General features: G+C 49.2%; 1 protein-coding gene across 1 annotated transcript in view; it reads left to right on the top strand.

Moving 5' to 3' along the window:
* The window catches only part of LOC115540561 (potassium voltage-gated channel subfamily KQT member 5), a 100,029-nt gene extending 76,011 nt beyond the window's left edge, over window positions 1–24,018 (top strand). Inside the window, exons 4-17 of the mRNA XM_030351973.1 lie at window positions 2,636–2,811; window positions 4,936–5,061; window positions 5,890–6,000; window positions 6,853–6,948; window positions 7,776–7,870; window positions 8,998–9,024; window positions 12,478–12,707; window positions 14,351–14,462; window positions 16,300–16,431; window positions 17,191–17,298; window positions 19,185–19,311; window positions 20,322–20,883; window positions 20,932–21,441; window positions 21,508–24,018. Of these exons, the coding sequence (XP_030207833.1) occupies window positions 2,636–2,811; window positions 4,936–5,061; window positions 5,890–6,000; window positions 6,853–6,948; window positions 7,776–7,870; window positions 8,998–9,024; window positions 12,478–12,707; window positions 14,351–14,462; window positions 16,300–16,431; window positions 17,191–17,298; window positions 19,185–19,311; window positions 20,322–20,883; window positions 20,932–21,441; window positions 21,508–21,785 (2,690 nt within the window). The 3' untranslated portion in view covers window positions 21,786–24,018. The remainder of the gene's footprint in view (window positions 1–2,635; window positions 2,812–4,935; window positions 5,062–5,889; window positions 6,001–6,852; window positions 6,949–7,775; window positions 7,871–8,997; window positions 9,025–12,477; window positions 12,708–14,350; window positions 14,463–16,299; window positions 16,432–17,190; window positions 17,299–19,184; window positions 19,312–20,321; window positions 20,884–20,931; window positions 21,442–21,507) is intronic.
* The last annotated feature ends 1,482 nt before the right edge of the window (window positions 24,019–25,500 follow it).

Below are 25,500 nucleotides of genomic sequence, written 5' to 3' on the forward strand. Positions count from 1 at the left end.
TAAGCCTTACGATTTCAGCTACACCCCTTGAGAGTCTGCGTTTTCCAGACAGACTTTGGCAGCGAGATACAAACAAACCGAGAGACAGATCTCCTTATAAAACCTCAGCGTACCCAAAGAGGTGAGAGCCGCAGCGAAACCGAAACAACCAATCGCCAGAGGCTGCAGTTAGTCTCCAGAAGGAGAGATCAATGCAGAGCTCAGGAGAACCTGCCTTCAAAAGAAAACTAAATGGATCTGAAACCCTTCCCCCGCCTTGCTCCCGTGTCGGTTGTGGATGTGTTCCTACATTGCCTGCATCGGCTGCGGCTCACAGACCTACCAGGGGCCCCGATGCGGACATAACCCGTCATCCGCACACCCTACGGCAACACTACGCGTCCGTCGACGGATGTGTACATTTATACGCATCCATGTGTTTTCCCGGGTTGTATAAGAAAGGCGATTTCATTGGACGGTGTATTTGCGTGCATTTGCAAAACGCGATCCGATTGGCCGACGGATCCGTCGCTGAGCGAAAAGTTGGACATTTCTCAACTTTTGACGCGGAGACCACGGAGCCGGCAGAACGGACGGACCCACAATGCATTTCGAGAGCGTCCATTGCAGAGCCAATGAGATCCGTCGACGGACGCATGCGAGGTGAGTCCGAGTATGGATTCACCAGGAGCAGCGATGGAGAGAGACGGAGAGAACGAGGCCCCGGCGACCGCAGCCCGCCTCACACACCAAAGACACTTCAATTCCTCTGTCTCCGCATCCGTCTGCGAATGAGAAATATCCCCGGCTTTGCAGGGCCGGCTCGCATTGCGCTTTAGTTTTCTTTCTTCTACATGGCTCAACACGCACACGCGGGGGAAATTACTTATTCTCTCGCTCTCCGCTCCGTGTGAGGATTATAGCAAATCAATGCACCGCACAAACAGAATCGATTCTGTCCTCCGCTCTCTTGTTCTCCTGTGGAGCGCGGTGATTCCTCCTCCTTCTCCTTCGCCAGACCGCTTCCCTCCGCGGCGTGACTGGTTCCGGGGTGGTTCTAGGGGGTGTCAGGGCGGGTACGTTGTCCCAGTGTGGACACAGGGGAAGGGCGGGGATTAGAAGGGGCACAGTAGCTGTTGTTGGACTAATTGAAGGGTCGTCAAAGAGGATAAGAAGAAGAAGCGCCAGAGAATCAAAAAGCCCCTCTCTTCCTCCCCCGAGGCGAGGAGGAAGAGCATCGACTCGGAGCGGCGTCTCTCGTGCAGAGATCAATATTAATGAGGTGTAGTTGGCCCAGTGCTGTGGATTGAAGCTGTCAGCAGGGGGGGTCATTAGAGACGCTGGGTTTGCTTCGCGTTTTATCTGCTGGTGCCTGGTGGATGTGCAGAAGACGCCCGCTTGAGTGTCACCGAAAAAAGCCAATGTTGCAAAAGTGTCGGATGCCTGATGGCATGTGAAATGTTGGAACGCAGCCGTTTGGAAAATGTGCCAACAGCTGCACGAATTATACTTTTACATTACACTTTTATGCAACTTGAAAGCTCAGGTTTCGCCACTGCGGTGAGACTCGGTCACGGTAAATTAAAAGTGATTCATCAATTTAATCTTTTCTTTTTAATTACCTTTCGCTCCCATATACAAGGTTGAGAACGCCAATAACGAATGTTTTCACCTAACGATCAATTATGTGGCTCATGCCCACAGCTCTATTTCAGATCTGCATAATCACATGACACTGACACTGTTTTTCAGCATATTATACATTCAGAATATTTCAATATTTACATTGGAAGATGAGGCTTTGAGCATTAAGAATGACTCAACCTCAAACCCTCCATGCACTGCTTATATTTATCTTGTGTTTTCAAAAGAAAAGGCTCAAGGATGTGAACGAGTGTGTGTGTGTGCGTGTGTCTTTGTGTATGTATGTGTGTATGTGCGTGTGTGTGTCTTTGTGTATGTGTGTGTGTGTGTGTGTAAGTGTGTTTGTGTGCCATGTGCATGTGTTTGTGTACGTGCATGCATGACCCTGAGTTTAATTCAATTTAGTTTCATCTTTTGTGCGGTGAACATTGTTCCTCGCTGTTGTCTGCTGTTAGATAGATAGATAGATAGATAGATAGATAGATAGATAGATAGATAGATAGATAGATAGATAGATAGATAGATAGATAGATAGATAGATAGATAGATAGATAGATAGATACCGGTAGATACCGGTAGATACTTTATTCATCCCCTTAGAGAAATTCAGGTATCCAGTAGCCCACGAAGTCAGTCAACAGACTGTACAATTGATAAACAACAAATCGACGAATAGTGAAAGTAAATCAAATAAGTCAATAAAAAGTGAGCAACACTGCACATAAGTAAAATGTCATATAAAAAAAGAGCCGGAGGTAGACATAAAAAAATATATATATATATTACGCAATTTCACGTTGTCCAGTGTGTGTGGGGTAGAGGAAGAGAGAGAAAAAGTCACCCCGGGCCACCTCCCTCGCCTGATGTTGTGTGTGTTTGCGTGTGTGTGTGTGTGTGTGTGTGTGTGTGTGTGTGTGTGTGCGTGTGTGTGTGTGTGTGTGTGTGTGTGTGTGTGTGTGTGTGTGTGTGTGTGTGTGTGTGTGTGTGTGTGTCGCTGCGTGCCGTCCTGCAGACATCATTGTGCTGATCGCGTCGGTGGCGGTGGTCTCGGCGGGCAGCCAGGGGAACATCTTCGCCACCTCGGTGCTGCGCAGCCTCCGCTTCCTGCAGATCCTGCGCATGGTGCGCATGGACCGCCGGGGCGGCACCTGGAAGCTGCTGGGCTCGGTGGTCTACGCCCACAGCAAGGTAGGGGGGGGGGGGGGGGGGGGGGGCGCACACACACCACACACACACACACACACACACACACACCTGATGGAGGGCATACACACACACACACACACACACACACACACACACACACACACCACACACACCTGATGGAGGGCATACACACACACACACACACACACACACACACACACACACACACACACACACACACACACCACACACACCTGATGGAGGGCATACACACACACACACACACACACACCACACACACACACCACACACACCTGATGGAGGGCATACACACACACACACACACACACACACACACACACACCTGATGGAGTGCATACACACACACACACACACACACACACACACACACACACACACACACACACACACACACATAGATGCATACAGACATACACATACACATAGACTTACACATACACACTCACTGACTCACTTACTCGCTCACTCACTCCCTCGCTGCCTCGCACTCACTCACTCACTCACGCACACAGACGTACTGATGCACACACGCACGCACACACAAAGACGTACCGATGCACACAGACACACACACACACACGCACGCAAACCATTCAAAGATGGGTCCATTAAATATGTATTGACTTAAGTATTGACAAAGATGTTATGTGCTTGGGCCACATTCCTCTTCAAACTAAGAAAAATCTATTAACATATGACAAAGACAAATCTGATGACCATCAATAATCCAGACATCTGTCTCGGTAAGCACTGTTAAACTATTAAACGACCTGCAGTTGGTAATAAAAAAACATTGATTTCCTTTTTGACTAAACAGTGAGCTGACCTTGTGATTGCTGCCTTGTGGAGGCCTGTGTGTGTGTGTGTGTGTGTGTGTGTGTGTGTGTGTGTGTGTGTGTGTGTGTGTGTGTGTGTGTGTGTGTGTGTGTGTGTGTGTGTGTGTGTGTGTGTGTGTGTGTGTGTGTGTGTGTGTGTGTCTGTGTGTTTTTGTAAGTGTGTCTATGTCTGTCTGTCTGTGCGTGCGTATGCGTGTGTGCGCGTTTGTGTGCATCGGTACGTCTGTAGGTGTGTTTGTGTGTTTCTCTGACTGTTTGTACTGCCAGTCCTCAGGCCGGTGAGTATCTCTCCCTCCTGACAGACACCTCCCCTGGCTCTGTTCTGATCCCAGGTTATCTGTGCCAGTGCCAGGAATTAAGAGGCCCCTCCTGAAGAGAAGTCAGACGGGTCCACGTACTCTCTCTATCCCTCCTGGATGCTGCCTGTGACCTAATGCCACCCCATAAGACCCAGAGATAGATAGCAAACATCAGATATAAATAGCACTGCATAGTCTTGAATATACTATTCATATATATATCTACAATGTAGATATAAAATGAATAGAATAGAATTTCAATAGTAACTGGGAACTAACTTGGAATAGATGCATTCCCAGATACACAACTTTGACCTTCGTCAAAGGCTTGGTTTCAGTTATTCCTTATTTTTGGTTTCCCTTTCATGGGATTATTCTATCGTGCGGTTCGTAATTACCCTCAAGTCTGTCTACTGATCCCTCTACTGATTACTCACCCTAACCCTATTTGCTATCATTTGAACGCTAAATGTCAATTATCCCTGCTTACGCTGGAACCAACGTCAGCACTCCATGGTATACCAGGAGATCATAGATCTCAGTAGAGCTGGTTCCTCCCTTATTAGACAAAACTCATCACACTCTCCTCGCTAAGGTCCAGACGAAGCAAACCAGAACACCCTGTGCCAAACGAAGCATATTTACCTCAATAGTAACCCTGTTGCACACACTCCACCCTAAGTCCACTTGTCCCTGTCCCCGTCTCTGTGATGGAGTCTGGGCGGACGCCAGCTGTGTTAGTCTGGGGTTTAAATAACCCCTCCGTGGTGACAGCTCCGTCTCGCCCCGCCAGGAGCCGGAACAACAATCACTCTCTGTCACACGCAGCTCCGAGGCCAGAAGAAGGAGACGGCTACCTTTTATTTCGTCCGTCTGTTGTTGTTTTAATGTAACGACGGCGTCCGTAGCTCGACTCGTTACGCGCGCCCGCCGGTTTCCATGGCGACGCGGTGACACTGTGGCTCTGTGACCTCCTCCTTGTCGTGCAGGAGCTGGTGACGGCGTGGTACATCGGCTTCCTGGTCCTCATCTTCTCCTCCTTCCTGGTGTACCTGGTGGAGAACAAGTTCAACAAGGAGTTCGCCACCTACGCCGACGCCCTGTGGTGGGGCACGGTGAGTCCTGGACGGAGAGAGAGAGACACTGTTTTCCTTTCTGCACTGATCAGCCCTCGTGCACGTGCACACACACACGCACTCGTCTATACACGTGCAAACACTGACATGCACACACGCGCACGTGCACACACACACACACGCACACACACACACACACACACACACGTGCACACACACAAAAGTGCACACACACGAATGTGCACACACAAGTGCACACACACACACACACACATACACGTACATGCACGCACGTACTCACACAAACAGATATATACACATACACATACAAACACATGCACGCACGTACACACACACACACATGCACTCGGCACACACGCACACGGCACACACATGCACACGTGCACACACATACGAACGCAAACACACACACAGACACACACACACACACACACACACACACATACACACACACACAAACCCATGCACCCACGTACACACGCACAGTCACACAACCACGCATACACTCATCCCTCGGCCGTTTCCCCTCTAAATTGCATAATCACCCCATGTTGCGACTGACCGTTCCTTTGATCACGCCGGTTTTACGCTGATTGACCCGCCGAGGGAAATGTGACGCATTCTCGGGCCCGTCAGACCGTCTTATGATTAGCGTGTTCAGACCAGACCCATTGCACAGCTTGGTGTCTCGTCTCCATTAACGAAACCGTCTTGCCGTTTTCTTACTGTCTGTCCTTCAGCTCATTGTTTCACCGGCTCTATGTATATATACCTATGTCCTCAGACATTTCCCAAAGCTCGGGTTAAGTTAAGGAGGTTTCGACCGTTTGTCTCTGGGCCCCTCAGATCACCTTGACGACCATCGGCTACGGAGACAAGACCCCCAAGACATGGACGGGCCGTATGCTGTCGGCGGGCTTCGCCCTCCTGGGAATCTCCTTCTTCGCCCTGCCAGCCGTGAGTGTTTTTCAAACCATCGCCATCTGTTTGCTTCAACTGTTTCGTATCCCGGCTGAAATGGGGTCGTGGGTTTGATCCCCGTTTGCCCGCCCGTTGTTGTGAGTTAGCAAGACGCCTAGCTCCGGCTAGATCAGGGGACATCTTTGCTCACTTCCTGTGACTGAGTTGTGAATGTTTAATGTTTGGTGTTTTGTCCACAACTCCCTTTATTTCATGACATTCATGCATCTATTTATATATCTCCATGAGCCAGATACAATTAAAAGAATATGAGAGAAGGACGTTTTACCTTTCAGTTAAATTGTCAACAACAAGGTAAAGCCTTCCAGTGCTTCACAACATGAATCGATTCTCCTTGGTTACGGCCCTAAATGTATCTCTAATTTCAAAGAGTAACGTGTAGCCTTTGGTGATTTTCAGCTTTTTTCAGTCTTTCTGTTTGTCCAGATCTGTCTGTCTGTCTGTCTGTCTGTCTGTCTGTCTGTCTGTCTGTCTGTCTGTCTGTCTGTCTGTCTGTCTGTCTGTCTGTCTGTCTGTCTGTCTTCCTGGTCTGTCAGTCGGTCCATTTGTCTCTCTGTCTTACCCGTCTGTCAGACGTCTGTCTGTCTTCTAGGTCTGTTTTAGCCTGTCTGTCTGTCCGTGTCTCTGCCGTGTACTGTAACCCAGCTGTGCTCCTCCCAGGGTATCCTCAGCTCCGGGTCTGTCTTAGCCTGTCTGTCTGTCTTAGTCTGTCTGTCTGTCTGTCTGTCTGTCTGTCTGTCTGTCTGTCTGTCTGTCTGTCTGTCTGTCTGTCTGTCTGTCTGTCTGTCTGTCTGTCTGTTCTGTCTAACCCAGCTGTGCCCCTCTCAGGGTATCCTGGGCTCCGGCTTTGCGCTGAAGGTCCAGGAGCAGCACCGACAGAAGCACTTTGAGAAGCGTAGGAACCCGGCGGCCTGCCTCATCCAGGTGGGCCCCCCCCCGACTGAGGCTGGGCCCCCGGCTGCACGCTACACCACACGCTCACCGTTCAGACGCAATCCAGCCTCTGAACGCCCGGACAGCTTATACTGTTATCTGTAGCGTAAAGTAAAATCTATGAAATTGTTCACTTATTCATTATTTTAATTCAAGTTTCCGATGAGTTTCCCATATTTTCAACACAAAAGAAGCATGTGACTTGTGCAGCTTATGCTATTATCTGTGGCGTGTAGTAAAATCTATGAAATTGTTCTCTTGTTCTTTATTTGAACTCAAGTTTCCCATAATTTTCCATATTTTCAACACAAAAGAAGCATGTGATTTGTGATCCAGTTATAATATTCATTCAAATATATATATTCTGTGAGGGTCCCCTTCTGAATACCGGTCAAATGTTGCCCTGGGCGCTATTAACAACAATTCCCTTACAAATTCCCTACTTCCTGTCTACATCCTGTCAATGTCCGGTCCCCTTCCTGTTCACTTCCTATCCGTCAGTCCCCACGCTGTTCTCAGCCTATAGTGACGACAATACAAAAATACACCAATCATACCAATAACAACGGTCCCTAGTGACCTGAAATTACCATGACAACGTCCTGCACTAGCACGACAGGTAGCCAAACCTAGGCTCCGCCCCCTTCCCTCCGCCAGTCACACACCTGTCACTCACCTGTCACACACCTGTCACTCTACCTGTCACATGCCTGTCTTACACCCGTCGTATTGCTCCCACTAACCCGCGGTTCTTTCCGTTTTGTGTGTTGTGTTTGGGTCGTCCTCTTCTTCTGTGGTGCTGCGTTTCGTGCCCGCAGTGTGTGTGGCGGAGCTACGCGGCCGACGAGAACTCTGTTTCCATAGCGACCTGGAAACCTCACCTGAAGGCGTTGCACACCTGCAGCCCCACCAAGTACGTACCCAGGTGGTCCGAGGGGAGGGGCCTGTTGTTGGGGGGGGGGGGGGGGGGGGTTTAAAGGATTAAAGTTTAGTTTTTTAAACATATGTTAGTTTATCATAGTATACGAGAGGCACGTCTCAAGCTTTTCCACCTATAAGAACTTATTACACACAAAAGTGTATTTTTTGAATTTGAACTGTTGCCTAGAAATATGAAAAAAAGGTAGTACAAAACCAAAAGGCTGCCGACCCCTCTGCCCTCTTTGCTGCTGCTTAAAGAGCAAAGACAAATTAGGATGATTTGTGAATATAGCAATAGTGTGCACGTAACACAGAGCAGTGTGATCCCTTAAAATAGTGTGCTTTTACATCAGGAGAGCGTAGACTGTAATTTTTATAATCATCCTTATTTGCCGTGTCTCGGATGATGGTAATCATCAGAAATGAGCCATTCAGATCTATCATCAGATTCGACTTATTTTTTCTTTCCTCTGGTGTATTTATTTGGAAAGTTTTCTTTCTTGTGAGCCCATAATTGGCCAATAATACACAAACACACACACACACACACACACACACACACACACACACACACACACACACACGCACACACACACACACACGCAAACACAAACAAAAAAACACAGGTGTCTTTCAAGCTGCAACCAGAAAAAGATATGCTCTATATAGGATGTTTACAGAGACCCCCTATACAAAATACAAGCCTGACCTCAGTCACAAACTAACAAACAAAGTCCCTCACGAACAAACCGACTCAGGACCCCAGTTACCCATAGTGCACCAGCAGCTTGTGTGAATAAATCAGGCATTGTTTATATCCCCCAATCATCTGCTTCCTTCACTGGACGTTTGCTCACGAGCGTGACTTGTTTCTTGAGCTGCCTCTTCCGCCTATTGTTACGATTAGCACCTGCTAAGTGTGTATGCGTGTCGACGCACACCCGGGCGTATAGAGAATGATGTGAATCCCGTGGTAAGGGATGCAGTCGGTCCGCCCACTCACCGGGGCTGCTCTGGATGTAAGTAATGTTACGGCCATTACTTGAAGGTCACCGAATGCAAATGGCGCACATCATTTCTTCTTCTCTCTTCTCTTTCCCTCTCGCTCGTCATCCCCAGGAAGGAGCAGGGGGAGACCACGACAAGGTTTGTTCGGCCTCGGGCATGCACACACATACACACATGCACACACGCACGCGCACACACACACACGTGCACACGCACATGCACGCACACACACACACACACACACACACAAACACGCAAACACATGTACGCACGCACGATCACACACGCGAGCACTTACGTGCACCCACCAACAAACATGCACAAACCATTGCAAGCACGTACATACACATACACCCACGCGCACACTAACACACACACACACACACACACACACAGACACTCACACACCCACGCATTGGTTCACATGCGCTTCCTTGTGCCTTTTCTTTTGAAAAACAAAATAAAAGGATCTAGCTTAGCAAAACAGCCAGCTGTACTTCTCTGTCAATCTGGACTCTTTGTGAACCATACCGCTGCTGGGATTGCTAAGTGTGGTGCTCTGACCCCTCCGAGAACAAACTGTTCACCGCCACAGGTAGAGAAACGTACGCCTGATCTTAACCCAGCCGCTCACTGTAGCTGCTGCCTTTCCCAGTGTATACGTTTGCTTTCTCAGCTCCATCTCCCCTCTCGCGAAGGACAACACCGCACAAACCACGCAGTCAGGGCTTTGTCTTACGTAACCACATGACTTTTACCAGTCTGTGTGTGTTTCCTCAGGACGGTGTGCAAAAACACGCCGCTCAGATGGGATGTACTCTGTAAACCCTACAGTGGTTATTGGTTTTTGTGTTCGGGTCTAAACGCTGGAGAGAGTTAATCGCTCGATGCGTAATGAATGATTTTGGCCGAGGCGGCGTGAGAATGATTCAGGGGAAGGCCACAATGGGACAGAGTTTGGGGGGGGGGGGGGCACACACACACACACGCACGCACGCACGCACGCACACACGCACACACGCACTCACGCACACACACACACACACTGTGGGATATTTGCTCATCGTAAAAAACAAAATGATTAAAAGCGCAATTAAGTTGTCAGCAGCCGGTCTCCCGGAGATCACAGAGCGCCTCACCTATCATCACACACCTCGGTATGAGGGTCTTCCGCGTCTCGTCAGGGGGCTGTCGGAGATCCATGCTGATAGGCTAATGAACGGTCGGGATCAACGCTTTATTGTGTTTGTTCCACCTGAATTCTTCTCATTGAGATGCAGTACTGTATCGCTGAAGAGAGTCCCGGAACAATCCCTTGAATAAAACATCACAAACGGGACAATCACAGAGCCGTAGCTATCATCATATCATCGATCACAACATTCACGCACATTGACAGTTATTGCTTGAGTTATTGACAGTTATTGAGTTATTAGCACGTATGATTTGGGAGTCCCTCAGAGAGATGAGTGATGAGATTATTCATCCCTTGATTACTAAGGAAGTGTCATAACTGGCTGTGGCGCGTTCTACAGATAACATGCATGGTACATTAAAACCAGTGTACCCTGGTCCTGTCTTTGTCTGAGGACCCAACCGAGCCATCCAGTCACATGATTGAGCCTTGTGTGCAGTCAACTTGAACTTGGTCAAGGCTTTTGGCATGATGTGGCCGAGACCCCAGATGGTCTAATGATAGAGGTGTAGAGGCACTTGTTTAGCTTTCATACGGAGGGCACACTTATCCCGCATCGCTTGTGACCCGCGGGTATTGTAAGCGCCAAAACTCTGTAAAAACTAACCCTCCACTGGCCAAGGCCGATAGCAGATCACCATGTTGTCATCCCAACACGTTGAGCATCCGGTTCCCATCAGCCCGGTCATCTAACCCATCCATCTCTGTCTTGCCTTTAGTAAGGTTCATAGTAGTAAGAAGCTACTGAGGAGGCCTTCAGCTTGGAGAAATAGGTACTCACTGGCACAGCAGCATGCGTTGCATCTCTCACCTCAGGAACGCTCACTAATCCTCTGCATGGGTTCATCTGAGAAGGCTGTGGAGAGGAGCTGGTCTCGGATGTGATATCTGTCTTTTATGTTGATTAATACATTCGCTTTTTTAGTGGTTTTGTTGTTTTAATTGGCCCGATTTTAATAATTATTCCTGTCGCCTTGCGATTGAGACCGCTGCTGTGTGGAGAATATTTATTGTAACGTCATGCCCTTGTTAAATGTCCAAACTGAGTCTCGCTTTGTTCATGCTGGACCTCAACCTTCAGCACCCACTTCCAAAGCAATAACCGCAAAAACCATTCACCAATATTAACATTGACTCATTGATTTCCTAGCTTCTCATATCTATCTCATATTAATCTACGATGAGCCACACTTATTCACGCGAGACTTGACTGCCCCCTTGAAAGTAAAACAACGAGGAAACGAGAGCATTTACATTTAGGACATTTAGCAGACGCTTTTATTCAAAACGACTTACTGTAATTACATTTGTCAGAAGAAGGAGCAACAATGTAGTTCTGTCGGTACATTAAGGATGTTCATAGAAACAAGTGCCAAGCACAATTGCTGGGTTCACCCGTTCCCCGTATACAACAAAGATAGCTAGGATAAGACGCTACACAATGCTAAGTACTATTTTTAAGTGCAAGGGTGTACCACATACAAGTGCCTACCAGGATACACTAAGTGCGTAAGAGGGGTGGGGGGTCGCTATGAAGAGTCTTGGTGAACTCTGAACAACTGAGAGTTCAAGTGAGAGTACTTATGAAGAACACCAGAGGAGTATCCTAGCCTTAGCAGCACATACAACCACAGAAGGACTCCATTGCTCCATCGCCTGTCGTGTGCTTGCCATGTAGTTTGTAGAGTATCTGTTGCTATAGTGATGCATGTTGATCTCTTTCTTCCACCACCCAACCCTCCTCAACCCTTTCTTTACGACCAGGAAGGTCTGGCCGTTGACCTAGAGAGAGACTAACTGAACTTAATCTGTTGACCGACTGCATTTTTTTCCTCATCTAACACCTCATTTGTAACGTAGACGCACCCCTCCTGACTGTGTTAGTTTACTTTGAGTGGAGAATTTGTCGTCATTAACACCTCTCTCTCCCTTTCTCTCTCTCTCTCTCCGTGTCATCCTACCTCTTCATCTCTCCCCTGACGTCATCGTCATCCCCATCCCCATCATCATCATCATCATCATCATAATCATCATCACCATAATCATCATCATCATCACTGTCATCATCATCATCCTCATCACTGTCATCATCATCATCATCATCATCATCATCCTCATCATCATCATCCTCATCACTGTCATCATCATCATCATCTTCATCACCCTCATCATCATCATCACCCTCATCATCATCATCACCCTCATCATCACTGTCATCATCTTCATCATCATCATCATCTTCATCATCATCATCATCATCACTGTCATCCCCCTCATCACTGTCATCATCTTCATCATCCTCATCATCATCATTGGTCTCATCATCATCTTCATCACCCTCATCATCATCATCATCATCCCCCTCATCACTGTCATCATCTTCATCGTCCCCTCAGCCAAAAGCTGAGCTTCAAGGAGCGTGTGCGCATGGCGAGCCCCCGCGGCCAGAGCATCAAGAGCCGGCAGTCGGTGAACGAGCGGCGCTCCCCGGTGGCCGAGACCCCCCCGCCGGCCACCGCCGAGGGGGGCAGCCCCGCCAAGGTGCAGAAGAGCTGGAGCTTCAACGACCGCACCCGCTTCCGGCCCTCGCTGCGCCTCAAGAGCCAATCACGCTCCACCACCGACGGTAGGAGCCAATCACGCTCCACCACCGACGGTAGGAGCCAATCACGCTCCACCGCCGACGGTAGGAGCCAATCACGCTCCACCGCCGACGGTAGGGGGCGCGTCCGACAGGGATTGGGGGGGGGGGGTGGAGCCAAAGACGCTCTACCAGCGACGGTAGGAGCCAATCACGCTCCACCACGACGTTGGGGGGTGGTTCGACAGGGATTGGGAGGGTGGGGGGATGGGGGGGGGGGGGATCACTCTCCACCGCCAACGGGGGGGGGGGGGGGGGGGGGGGGAGACCTACAAGGGGCGGGAGATGGGGTGGAGGGGGGTGGAGGGGGGTGGAGGGGGGTGGCGGCCTGCGTTGCTTCTCCCCTGCACCCTTTTAATTTATTCGATTATGACCGTTCATCATCGCCGTTAGAGTCTCGCGGCGCCGGATATGGAGACCCGGGACTATTATTAACTCTGCGCGTGATTAACTGTAATCATGCGACTGGAATGGCGGCGGTGACGATATCGAGATGTTACGAAAGCATGTACGTACACACGGCCGTCTTTTAATATCCCCCCCTAATGCCGTCGTTTTAATGATCCGTTTACTGGCAGCAGTGGTCGTGTATCTAGGACACATGTCTCCGCACTGACTAGGCCAAGAAAGAAACTCATAAGCATTTAGATCAATACGTCTCCGCCAAGACACCAATGATCTAATAAATCACATCCCAGGCCGTCCCCCAGTCTTGATAATGTAGCGCAATAACTCTGGCTCTCTCTCCCACTGGCCGGCAGCAGACTGCGCCTCACCCTCCCGGCTGCCAAGCTAGCCGGAATTTTAACGCAATGTCTTCCCAAAGCATGGGGAGGGGAGGTTGAGGCGGCCTGGGACCATGGGGTACCCTGTGATGGGGGGTTCTGTGTGGGGAGGGCGGGCCATTGGCCAGCATGGTAGTCGACTGGCTTAGCGGAGTTGGCCAGGGCCAGGGCCAGTCTGGGGCCCATTACTCACGCTAGTCCCCCTCTTCTGTTTGGTGTCGTTGGCTAATTAGCATCCAATGTGTTGGAAAAACTCTGAAGCAATCAACACACGTACACGCATGCACGCACACTCACACAGACATAACATTACTCTGTGTATTGTATGTGTATGCAGACCACGCACATTGTGCGGTATTAATAATAATAATGGTTTCAGCGCTAAGGGGACAGAATCATTTAACTGTAGTAAAAATATATATAGACGGCAGATATTGACTAATTGCTTTTAATGATTAATGCTTTCATTATTGTGATGGCAGGAAAGATATTTGTTTGTCTGTCGGTTTCTTTGTTTGTTTCTGTCTTTCTCTTTCTTTCTTTCTTTCTTTCTTTCTTTCTTTCTTTCTTTCTTTCTTTCTTTCTTTCTTTCTTTCTCTATCTCTTTCTCTTTCCTTCCTTCCTTCCTTCCTTCCTTCCTTCCTTCCTTCCTTCCTTCCTTCCTTCCTTCCTTCCCCCCTGTCTGTCTGTCTGTATGTCTGTCTAGAGTGTCGTCTGTCTGTCTGTCTGTCACGTCGTCTGTCCTTCACACTTCCTCATCTCTTGTTATGGATATCTTCCATGCCATTGCCAAAAACACGAGCAGCCATCCTGATGCCTGATCTCTCCTGTGGCCCCCAGCAGCAGACTCCAACATGGCGGGGGGCGAGGATGGGTTCGATGAGAGGGGGTGCCACTGTGACATCTCTGTGGAGGACCTGCTGCCGTCGGTCAAGTGTGTCATCAGAGCTGTCAGGTGAGGACAATGCCAGCTTATGGACGTCCCCGTGAACCCAGCGGTGAAATGGGTTGTTGAGTTATGTTTAACTATGTCTGCTTAACTCAGGAGGTAGACCGGCTTGCCTTTTAATCGGAAGGTTTGCTAGTTCGACCTCCAGCTCCTCCTAGCTAGAGTGTTGAGGGGTCCCCGATCAAGAAACAAAACCCAAACTCCTCCCGACTTTGTTTGAAAGCGTTCGCTAAAAGTTCCGAATGCAAATCTATGTTAATCTTAGCAAATGTCCTTGGGTAGTGTAGACTTAGAATCGACCGAATGGAGGACATTTTTTAACTAATATTATTCTAATTATTTCGGTACATAATTGGTGTTATTGAACACAGAGCACAGCAGCCAGAGTAGTAGTCAAGTCACGGCCGGAATATTACTAACATCCGAAGAAGGTGCCCAAGCTAAAAGCCACGGGAGGCGACCTTAGCTAATAATTCACCAAATATTATTTCAGTCATATTCGGCGAAACGCTCTCTCCATTCCGACAGCAATCAATAAATCAGACGCTCTAACAAGGACAAGACAAGTCTGGTATCTGTGTCTGTCGCAGACTGTAACAAGCCAATCAATAAATACAGCACGAATTAAATAATTGGATGTCCTATACCTGTCGGTCTACCTACCTACCCGCCTACCTGCACACACTCTGCCAGTGGGCCCAGTGTGCATGACCGGTGTCTTCCACAAGGCCGAGCGAACCTACTGCTAAAGCTAGCGAGCCAGTCAGGTGATCTTGGGGAGGCCTCAGGCATCCCACATCTAAGCCTGTGTCGGGTGAAACTTGGAGGCAGACGTACTCGCTCCCGACAAATTGGAGGCTTGAACCCAAATCCCCTTCCAATTGTCCGTCTCCAACACTCGATGTTAGGCTTCCCCACTAATGGCCGTACACACATGAACACGCACAAATGCAAACACACACACACACACAGACTGACAAACACAAAGAGAGACACACACACACACAAACACATACACACACAAAAACATACACAGACAGAAAGACTAACAAAGAGAGACACACACACACATACACACACACACACACACACACACACACACACACACACACACACACACTCAGAGAGACAGATAGACACAGACTGACAGACACAGAGAGACACACACACACACACGCACGGAGATACACACACGCATACACTCCAATGAGGCAATCCTCTTCCTTTGTGGGTTGGTGAGAATCATTCTGAGGCCATAACAGTGACGAAAGGCTGTACGAGTGATATTGTATAACATGACCTGACTCATATATTTAAAAAAGGCACTGTGCTGCTGCTCGCTGGGAGAAAAGCACTCCAGAACCGCGGTGACCCTCAGAAAGCAATCGACAGGCACCATTACAATCAGCCCACTCGCCCAGCTTTGCCCCCACACACCCCACAGGTGCATCAACACCCCGGCTCCAATCCCCCTCCAAGAGCCACTTTCTCAGAGTGATCGGTTTACACACGGACACACAGACACACACGCTCTCACACACGTTGACACACACAGGTTAGGTGTCTAACAAGACAACCGCCCTCACAGACTCACAGGATGTGGATTTAAGAAATCTGGGAAAGGAGAAAAACACAATCAGGTGTAGGAAAAACACAGAAGACGAGACCCTGTGAAACTCCAGCGGTTTCAAAGAAAACGTAACGCTAGTCTTGTTTTTATAACCTGCCAGATGAACTCCGGTTGGTGGGAAACCATCGCGTCGCGTCGGCATAGACTGGTTGAGATCGCCCTCTGGTGGTCGTTGTTGAATGTGCGTTATTGTATGTATGTCTCATGGCCCAGGATAATGAAGTTCCACGTTGCCAAGAAGAAATTCAAGGAGACGTTGCGGCCCTACGACGTGAAGGACGTGATCGAGCAGTACTCTGCCGGTCATTTGGACATGCTGTGTCGCATCAAGAGCCTTCAAACCAGGTAGTTAACGTAGAAAAAAAAGCTGCAACACACCTTGTACACACAGGCCTACTGAAAGACATCATCAACCTCATGATCATTCCCCCGAAGTTATTGCGCTCACAATCATTTGCTCATCGCTTGCGTGTGTGTATGTATGTGTGTGTGTGTGTGTGTGTGTGTGTGTGTGTGTGTGTGTGTGTGTGTGTGTGTGTGTGTGTGTGTGTGTGTGTCCATGTGTGTGTGGGCATACCCTAACACCACTTTCCTTTAATCCTTCTGGTGGCGTATGTGTACATGTGCTGGCTTGTTACCGGGCAACCCTGTTCGGCATGTGTTGCTCTGCGTGTGTGTGCATGCGCATGTTTGCGTGTGTGGGTGTGTGGGTGTGTGTGTGTGTGTGTGTGTATTCTTCCGTGTCTGTATGTGTGCGATTGCATGTTTGGATGTGTGTGTCTGGGTGTGTGTATTGTTCCTTGTGTGCGCGGGCCTGCGTATTTGTGTGTGTGTTTGTGTGTGTGCGTGTGTGCGTGTCTGTGTGTGTGAGTGCATGTGTGTGTGTGTGTGGGTGTGTGTGTGTGTGTTGTTCCTTGTGCGTGTGTGTGTTGGTCCTTGTGCGTGTGTGTGTGTGTGTGTGTGTGTTTTGTTCCTTGTGCATGTGTGCGTGTGTGTGAGTGTGTGTGTGTGCGTCTGTGTGTGTGTGTTGTTCCTTGTGCGTGTGTGTTTGTGCGTGTGCGTGTGCGTGTGCGTGTGTGTGTGTGCGTGTGCGTCCCCCTGCAGGCTGGACATGATAGTGGGCCCCCAGCCCTTCAGCAGCAGAGCCAAGACCTTTTCCTCCCCCTCCCTCTCCGCCCTTTACAGCCAGTCCAGGAAGAGCTCCACGCAGGGGTCAGCATCACCCCCCCTCCACCTCCACCCACCTCCACCCCCCCACCTCACACACCACCTCACACACCACCCCCCACTCCACCTCCCTCTCAACTGCTCTTGCTCCTTCTCCTCCCCACCCCTCTCTCTCTCTCCACCACTCACTCACTCATTCACTCACGCATGCATTGATGCGGACGCTGTCACTCAACACACACACACACACTCACACACTCACACACACACCCATTGACGCACACACGCACACACCAACAAACACACTGTCACTCACACACACACACACACACACACACACACACACACACAGGATGGGGTCCCTTCATTCATTCGTTCCATTTAGTCGGCACTTTCCTTCCTAGGAAAGTGTTTTGATGTGCTTACATTGCACTTGTAAATATCTGCCGTTTAAAGTTGCTGTAGGGGAGAGAGAGAGAGAGAGAGAGAGAGAGAGAGAGAGAGAGAGAGAGAGAGAGAGAGAGAGAGAGAGAGAGAGAGAGAGAGAGAGAGAGAGAGAGAGAGAGAGAGAGGTAAACACCTTCCGTCTCCTGCCATGCCTCCATGTCACTCTGCCATTGAGTTGCATTTCACACACCTGTGTTTTTCAGGCAAGATGGAATTTAGCCAATTAGTTTAAGCCATTTTTTTTATTGTCAAAATAATAATTGCGCTAATTTTCAGCAGACACTTTGTTGTCTGGGGATACCGCCCCCTAGTGGAGCTGGAGCGTACCGTAGGAATTTGTGTATTAAGGAGGTAGAGTAAGCATTCTTCACATGACATATTGTCCATATGTAATGTGACATATGTGACATATTGTCCAAGATGAATGATTGTTTGAATGGTATCGACCCCAACCCTGTTTTCTTTGTATATTCTTAAAATTCTCAATAATCCATACATACAACATGCAACATTTTAATATTTGGCCCAATACCCGGGATGAGAATAACCAATCTAACTGTGTCCTTACTAATCACAAACGATATGAAGCCAAGGTGCTCTTTGTTTCCTGAACGTGGGGGCGTCCTTCAATAACCTCTTTCTTGCACGTCCTCTGGTCTGATATTGTATCAGATGTGTTGAATTAAAAACTCTTTCACCGCGGAGCATCAGCTCCTCCTGCGAGCCCATCTGGGTGCAGGGACTGATTCCTAACCCAGCCTCTCTCCTGTGGCGCCCCCCTCTGTGGCTGATGGGGGGGGGGGGGGGGCTGCAGAGGACAGTACAGGTGCTGCTGTCGTCAGTCTCTAATCCCTCTTCCTTCCTTTCTCTGGGCCGCCGGGGGCTACTGCACTGCTTCGCAACCGTCTCCTTTCTGCCGTAACCAATGTGTGTGTTTGTTTGTGTGTGTGTGTGTGTGTGTGTGTCTATACTTGTGTGTGTCTTTACTTGTATGTGTGTGTCTTTATTTCTGTGTTTGTGTGTGTGTGCCTGTGTGTGTGTTTGTCTGTCTGTACTTGTGTGCTTGCTTGTGTGTGTGCGTGTGTGTGTTTGTCTTTCTATAATTGTGTGTGAGTGTGTGTTTGTCTTTCTAACCTTGTGTGCGTGTGTGTGTGTGTGTGTGTGTGTGTGTGTGTGTGTGTGTGTGTGTGTGTGTGTGTGTGTGTGTGTGTGTGTCTGTACGTGTGTGTGTGTGTGTGTGTGTGTGTGTGTGTGTGTGTGTGTGTGTGTGTGTCTGTACGTGTGTGTGTGTGTGTGTGTGTGTGTGTGTGTGTGTGTGTGTGTGTGTGTGTGTGTGTGTGTGTGTGTGTGTGTGTGTCTGTACGTGTGTGTGTGTGTGTGTGTGTGTGTGTGTGTGTGTGTGTGTGTGTGTGTGTGTGTGTCTCTACTTGTGTGTGTGTGTGTGTGTGTGTGTGTGTGCGTCACCACGCCCCTGCGGTCCTCAGGGTGGACCAGATCCTGGGGAAGGGCCAGATCCCGCTGGACAAGAAGATCCGGGAGAAGCTGCTGTCGGAGGGGGACGTCCTGGAGGACATGAGCATGCTGGGCCGGGTGTGTAAGGTGGAGCGGCAGGTGGGTGCCCCCCCCCCCCCCCCCCCCGGGGCCCTCCCTGACCCCCCGGGGCCCTCCCTGACCCCCCAAGGGCCCCACACACTGCAGCTGCTCTTAAACCAAACCTTAACACGTATCTTTTAAAAAAAAGCCTTTTGCTAATTTCTCTTTTACTATGTATTATATGTTTTAACAACCCTTTTTTTTTCTTTTAAATAAAATGTATTATTACGATTATTATTATTATTATTACCACTCAGGGAGCAACCTGCTGCTTACAACCTGCTAACGTTTAGTGTACCACCACCAAGGGTTTGCTAAGGATAAATACATTTTGATCAATTACATTATTGATCAATAATCAATTGATCAATCATGATTGTTCAACATGTAATTATCCTTAATAAGCCTTGACTGAACAAGTCTTTATTTTGAAATAGGGATTAGGGCTGATATGGTACGCACAATTATCACTTACTTCAAATTAATCAACCTCAGCTTAGGACTTCGAATCAATATGTCAAAATCTTGATAACGGAATATTACTACTGTGTAGTAATATTGTACTGACGTCAGTACAATATTACTACACAGTAGTAATATTGTACTGACGTCAGTACAATATTGTACTATACTAACTCGTCAGTACAATATTGTACTATACTAACTTTTCAGTACAGTGATTTCCGCATCCACCCAACGATTTTATGCCTTATCCCTCAACGTTACTCACCTACCTCTTCCCCCCCTCTCTCCTCTCCCCCCTTCCCCTCCTCCCCCACCTCTCTCTTCCTCCTCCCCCCCCCTCTCTCCTCCTCCCCCCCTCTCCCCTCCCCTCCCTCTCCTCCTCCCCCCCCTCTCTCCTCTCCCCCCCTTCTCCTTCTCCTCCCCCCCCCTCTCTCCTCTCCCCCCCCTCTCTCCTCCTCCCCCCCCTCTCTCCCTCCCCCCCCCCCCTCTCCTCCTCCCCCCCCTCTCCCCCCCCCCCCCCCCCCCCTCTCCTCTCCCCCTCCCCCCCCCCCCCCCCCTCTCAGGTCACCTCCATCGAGTCCAAGCTGGACTCCCTGCTGGACATCTACCGCCACGTCCTGAACAAGGGCCCGTCCTCCGCCCTGGCGCTGTCCTCCCTGCCGCTCTTCGAGCTGGAGCAGACCTCCGACTACCAGTCCTCCGTCTACAGCAAGGAGCGCTCCTGCTCCACCCAGGCCAGCAGCGACGGCGGCGGCGGCGGCGGCGGCGGCGGCGGCGTTGGCGGGGGCGGCCCGCCGTCCAGCGGCTGCGTCTCGCGCTCCTCCTCCTCCTCGGCCGCCGCCGCCGCCCAGCTCTCCCAGGGGGGGCTCCACCTCATCCTGGTGCCCCCCAACGAACTCAACCTCAACCTCAACACCTCCGCCTCCACGCCGCCCTCCGCCCTCTTCAGCCCGCCGCCGCTGCCCCACCACCACCACCACCACCACCACCACCACCTGCCCCACCGGTACCACCACCACCACCTCCAGGCCCAGCCCGCCGCGCCCTGCTGCGCCGGGGGGGACGAGGCGCCCCTCCTCAGCCCCAGCAGCAACCCCCCCGACGGAGGAGGAGGAGGAGGAGGAGGTGGAGGAGGTGGAGGAGGAGGAGGAGGAGGAGGAGGAGGAGGAGGAGACGGATGTTTCCCTCTCATGGCCAGACTCCCCCCCCCGCCGGGGCCCCGTCGGACTCTGGGCCCCGGGAAGGTGTCCCCGTTGAGGTCGCCGTTGGACTTGCGTGGGGACCCCCCGGTGGGGCCGGGGGTGCGAGACGGCCGCGGCGGGGGCGTGGGGGATGACCTGGGCCTGGGCCTGGGCCTGGGCCTGGGCCTGGGTCTGGGCCGGCTACTGCAGGGCGGCAGCAGCGCCGACGCCCGGCTGAGCACCAAGGAGGACGGCTCCTGGAGGCGGCACATGAGCCTGGAGATGGAGCCCCTGGTGCCCCTGGCCGTGGACCGCCGCCCGGGGCCCGAGGAGGCGGACCGCGACCGCGGCCTGGAGAAGTCCATGTCGGCGCAGGATCTGATGCAGGCGATCCCGTGCGCCAACGTGGACGCCCGGCACTGCCTCAGCCTCTCGTCCCCCAGCCCCAGCACCGGCAGCGACTCCCCCTCCGGCCTCCCGGTGGGCTGCCAGGACCCTGGAGGTGGAGGAGGTGGAGGAGGAGGAGGAGGAGTAGGAGGAGGTGGAGGAGGAGGAGGAGGAGGAGGAGGAGGAGGAGGAGGAGGAGGAGGGGGAGGAGGAGGAGGGGGGGACGGATGGGGAGAGGAAGACCTCTTCATCAGCGACAGGGACTTGGAGACGAGGACGGTGGACTTCCTGTCCCAGGGGACGGCCGAGGCGCGGTACTCGTCAGAACTACTGAGGACAGGTGTGAGGCTGGGGGGGGGTCCCGGGGACTCTGAGCAGAGCCTGGCCAGCGACCCCTTCTCCACGCCCTCGGCCGACAGCACAGAGTCCCTCAACACGCCCCACGTACGGCTAAAATGACCCCCCCCCCCCCAGGTGAGGGCCCCCCCCCCCCCCCCCATTGAATCTAATGGGGGCCTGGCTGCAGCGCTGCAGGACCTTTTCCTGCCACTAGAGGGCGACGGTGTGGAGGAGTGTAGTGGGGGCGCCACTCGTTTTTACATGGAGCGATTCGTCGCTCGTTTATTTTCATACAGGTCGATAACACATGACATATCATCGCATGATCGTTTTTTATTCTTTGCCAGGTTAAGCCTGCGATGTTAAAAGTGGAACTTTTTTTTAAAAAAAAAGCGGAGCAGAAATGTAAAATAAAACAAACAACAAACACAAGTACTAGTTGGTGAATGAAATGGCCGGGGACAAAATGGCTTCCGATTGCGGTCGGTTGGTTTTGACCTGAAGACATTGCATGGACACGTTTTTTAGTCGATGGATGAAGGCGTTAACGGTACACACGGCTAATCTACTCTCAACAATGCAAGTAGTTAGAGAAACCTAAGCCTTACATCCACTCTGTCTGGAGGGGTCGCTCTCTAGAAGTCACCTCTATCTCCGGTTGTGTGAGAGGTGCCATCATTGAAAAAGAATGTTGCCTTGGAAAAGGCTTCCATCCGTCACCTGCTTGTCTCTCCAATGATAAGATAATCGCAACTCCTTCGTTGATTTTCTGACTAGCGCATACAGAAATAATCAGCGTAAGTACTGTTATTTTAGTTTTTTTTAAGACCTGTCGGCGAGCATGCATGCGAGTGTCATTTAGCATTATGAAATGTCCAAAATAAGAAATCTTCAACCATGTAGGGAAAACAAACCCAGATTGAGAGAAGCCACTTTTTTTTGACACCCAAATCCCCAACGTGTCACAATGTTTGGGGTATATATAGTGGGTTTTGGTACTTCTGGCAAATGTCAACTGTGAGTTACACGATACATTATGGCACACATACACTCACACGTTAAATCGTATGCATCCTAACGCAGATACAAGCACATGTGCCAGCTCATCCTTGTGAATGCATGTTTACATGTGGGACAGACTGTGTTTTATGTGTTAATCGTGTCGTATTTGTTTCTTATTTGGTCTCATATTGACCAGGGGCCATATCGTTAAAAAAAGCAAAGCTAAATGATCTGTAGTAGCTCCCTCTCAACGACGCATCCAGCGGTTATGGGTTGAAACAAGCTGAATGTTTTTTGTTCAATGGGTTGTTTGTGTTATCGGAGCAGCTGCTGACCTCCCGGTTCGGAAGAAAAGCAAGGTCTTTTGATCTGATGAAAAGAACATTACTCTCAAAGAGAAAGCGTTCATTCAAGCGTTTCTCTTATTTGGCTGTCCCATTTTTAAAGGATTCATTCCCTAAAAAGTGTATCTCTGTTTTTGCTTTATCCAAATGAATTTTGCTGTAGAATGTATAGCCCCAAAAGACAACTAGTTACTGTTGTGTTTTCTTATTTTACCATGAATTCAGGTATATCTTATAATGTGGGTGGATGTCTGACAACGTCTATCGTTGAAGAATAATTATTGTTATTCCCATTGTATGGAGAGCATACTGTATAACGAGCAACGCAACCAAAGCTTCCCTGACTCAAACCCCTTCAATCAGACGTCAGGACTTCAGAGAAAACGGTTAAGATGAAAACGTTTAAGATCCATAAGAAACACTCGACAAAATTGGATTCAGCTTACTTTGTTTCAATCCATCAAGCAAGTGGATGCAGTGTGGGTCGATGCTCTTCAATGCTAAGGTTGTTATATACCGAAAGATACTTGTGAGAATGAATCTGCTATATCTATTAATCATTTGCAATCACTGTTCAAGTACACTCTATACCGCTGAACGTAGTTTGACTCCCAGCGCTGAAGTGAAGTCTACATGTGCAGTACATATATGGTGCCTTGCTTCTATAGTTCCCTTTCAGTCCCACATTTGCTTTACTTTTTAACAATGTATGCCTTTATGTACCCCTGACAAAGAAGATTCTCCCGGTCTTTACTTTAATGTTTTAATTCCTCAAATATGACTTGGGCATTTTACGTTTTTTTGTAGTCCAAAAAATGAATTTGCTACTACAGATGAGAAACTGGCCTTTAACATGTTACACATTATGTCTCATTCATTTTAATTTATTTAAATTATGTGAACATATTTACACACTAGTAATAATCTGTTTGTTTCAAAGCCTGTAATGTCATGGAAATGCAAAATTAACTATAATTCTCATACGTCAATAAAAAACATTCTTGCTACCTCTTTTGTCCTGTCGCCCTGATTGCCTCTTACAACGATTTACAATTTAATATTTTGTAAGAATCTACAATGAATAATAGTTTATTTGCTTCTTGTTTCCAAGATCGGATCAGACTTTACATTTCCCAATGTTTCAGTTCAGGCTTGCTCCAGTTCATGGACAATTTAATGGTGTGTGTGTGTGTGTGTGTGTGTGTGTGTGTGTGTGTGTGTGTGTGTGTGTGTGTGTGTGTGTGTGTGTGTGTGTGTGTGTGTGTGTGTGTGTGTGTGTGTGTGTGTTGGCAGGGCTGCAGGTGGTGGTGACTGACTGACTGACTGAGTGTGTGAATATTGCAGAATATATTTCTGGTGTTCTGGAGAGGGCGGTGATTACGTCCGAGGAAGGAGAGTAGGAGGTGACACATGACAGCAGGTTTGATGCCGTTCTCCAGGGTGAGAGCTGCCAGAGTCACACTTCAAGTCCCAGCTCGTGTGTGCGTGTGTTCCTACTTATGTATGTGTGCTAGTGTTTGTGTGTGTTTGGCTACGTATGTGTGTGCGTGTCTGCCTCCGTGTGTGTGTGTGTGTGTGTGTGTGTGTGTGTGTGTGTGTGTGTGTGTGTGTGTGTGTGTGTGTGTGTGTAACGTTCAGGCCATGTCTTTCTCAGTGGCAGGAGCGTTCGACCAAGGCCTGCCTACTGCTGAATAAAGTTACGTCTCTGAATAGGATTTGTCTAAAATGTATATGTGCAAGAGATAAAAAATAACTGCAAATATAATCATAAAAACAAATAATCATGTTTAGGCTAATTATTCAAGGCAAGGCAACTTTATTTATATAGCACTTTTCATACACAAGGCAGACTCTAAGTGCTTCACATATAAACATTGTCATACAATAAAATAAAATAATAGATAAGTAAAAGAAAAACATATGCAACAATGTATTTAAGATTTAGCAGAAAGCTATAGCAAACATAAAAGTCTTCAGTCTTGTTTTAAAGGTGCTCAGAGTTGGGGCAAGTCTTAAATCCTCTGGGAGTTTATTCCAGCTATTTGTTGCATGGTAACTAAATCCTGCTTTCCCATGTTTTGTGTTTACTCTGGGGATAATTAACAGATTGGTCTCAGAGGATCTTAGTGGTCTAGAAGGCTGATGTAGTGGAAGCATATCAGTTAAATATTTTGGGCCTAAACCATTCAGCATACAATTTATAAATTTTAATGATTTACTCAAGCAGTTTCATCGACTGTGTGATTACTTGCACTCCAACCAAACTTTAGAACTTCAAATATCATGTTCAGCAAACCCTCCCCGAAACAATAGGTCGTTTTGCATATGGTATTCGATTGAAGCCAGACCTAAAAATACTACAGCTTCCTAAGGTAAACCGAGCTCTGCATCTGTGCTTCCTCTGATTTCCTCCAGGACCTGGAGGAAATCAGAGGACCTAGAGGAAAGCAGGGGAAGCGCAGATTCGCATCTGGGTAGCCTACTCAGGT

This window comes from Gadus morhua, chromosome 3, assembly GCF_902167405.1.
Source record: "Gadus morhua chromosome 3, gadMor3.0, whole genome shotgun sequence".
NCBI classification, from domain to species: domain Eukaryota; kingdom Metazoa; phylum Chordata; class Actinopteri; order Gadiformes; family Gadidae; genus Gadus; species Gadus morhua.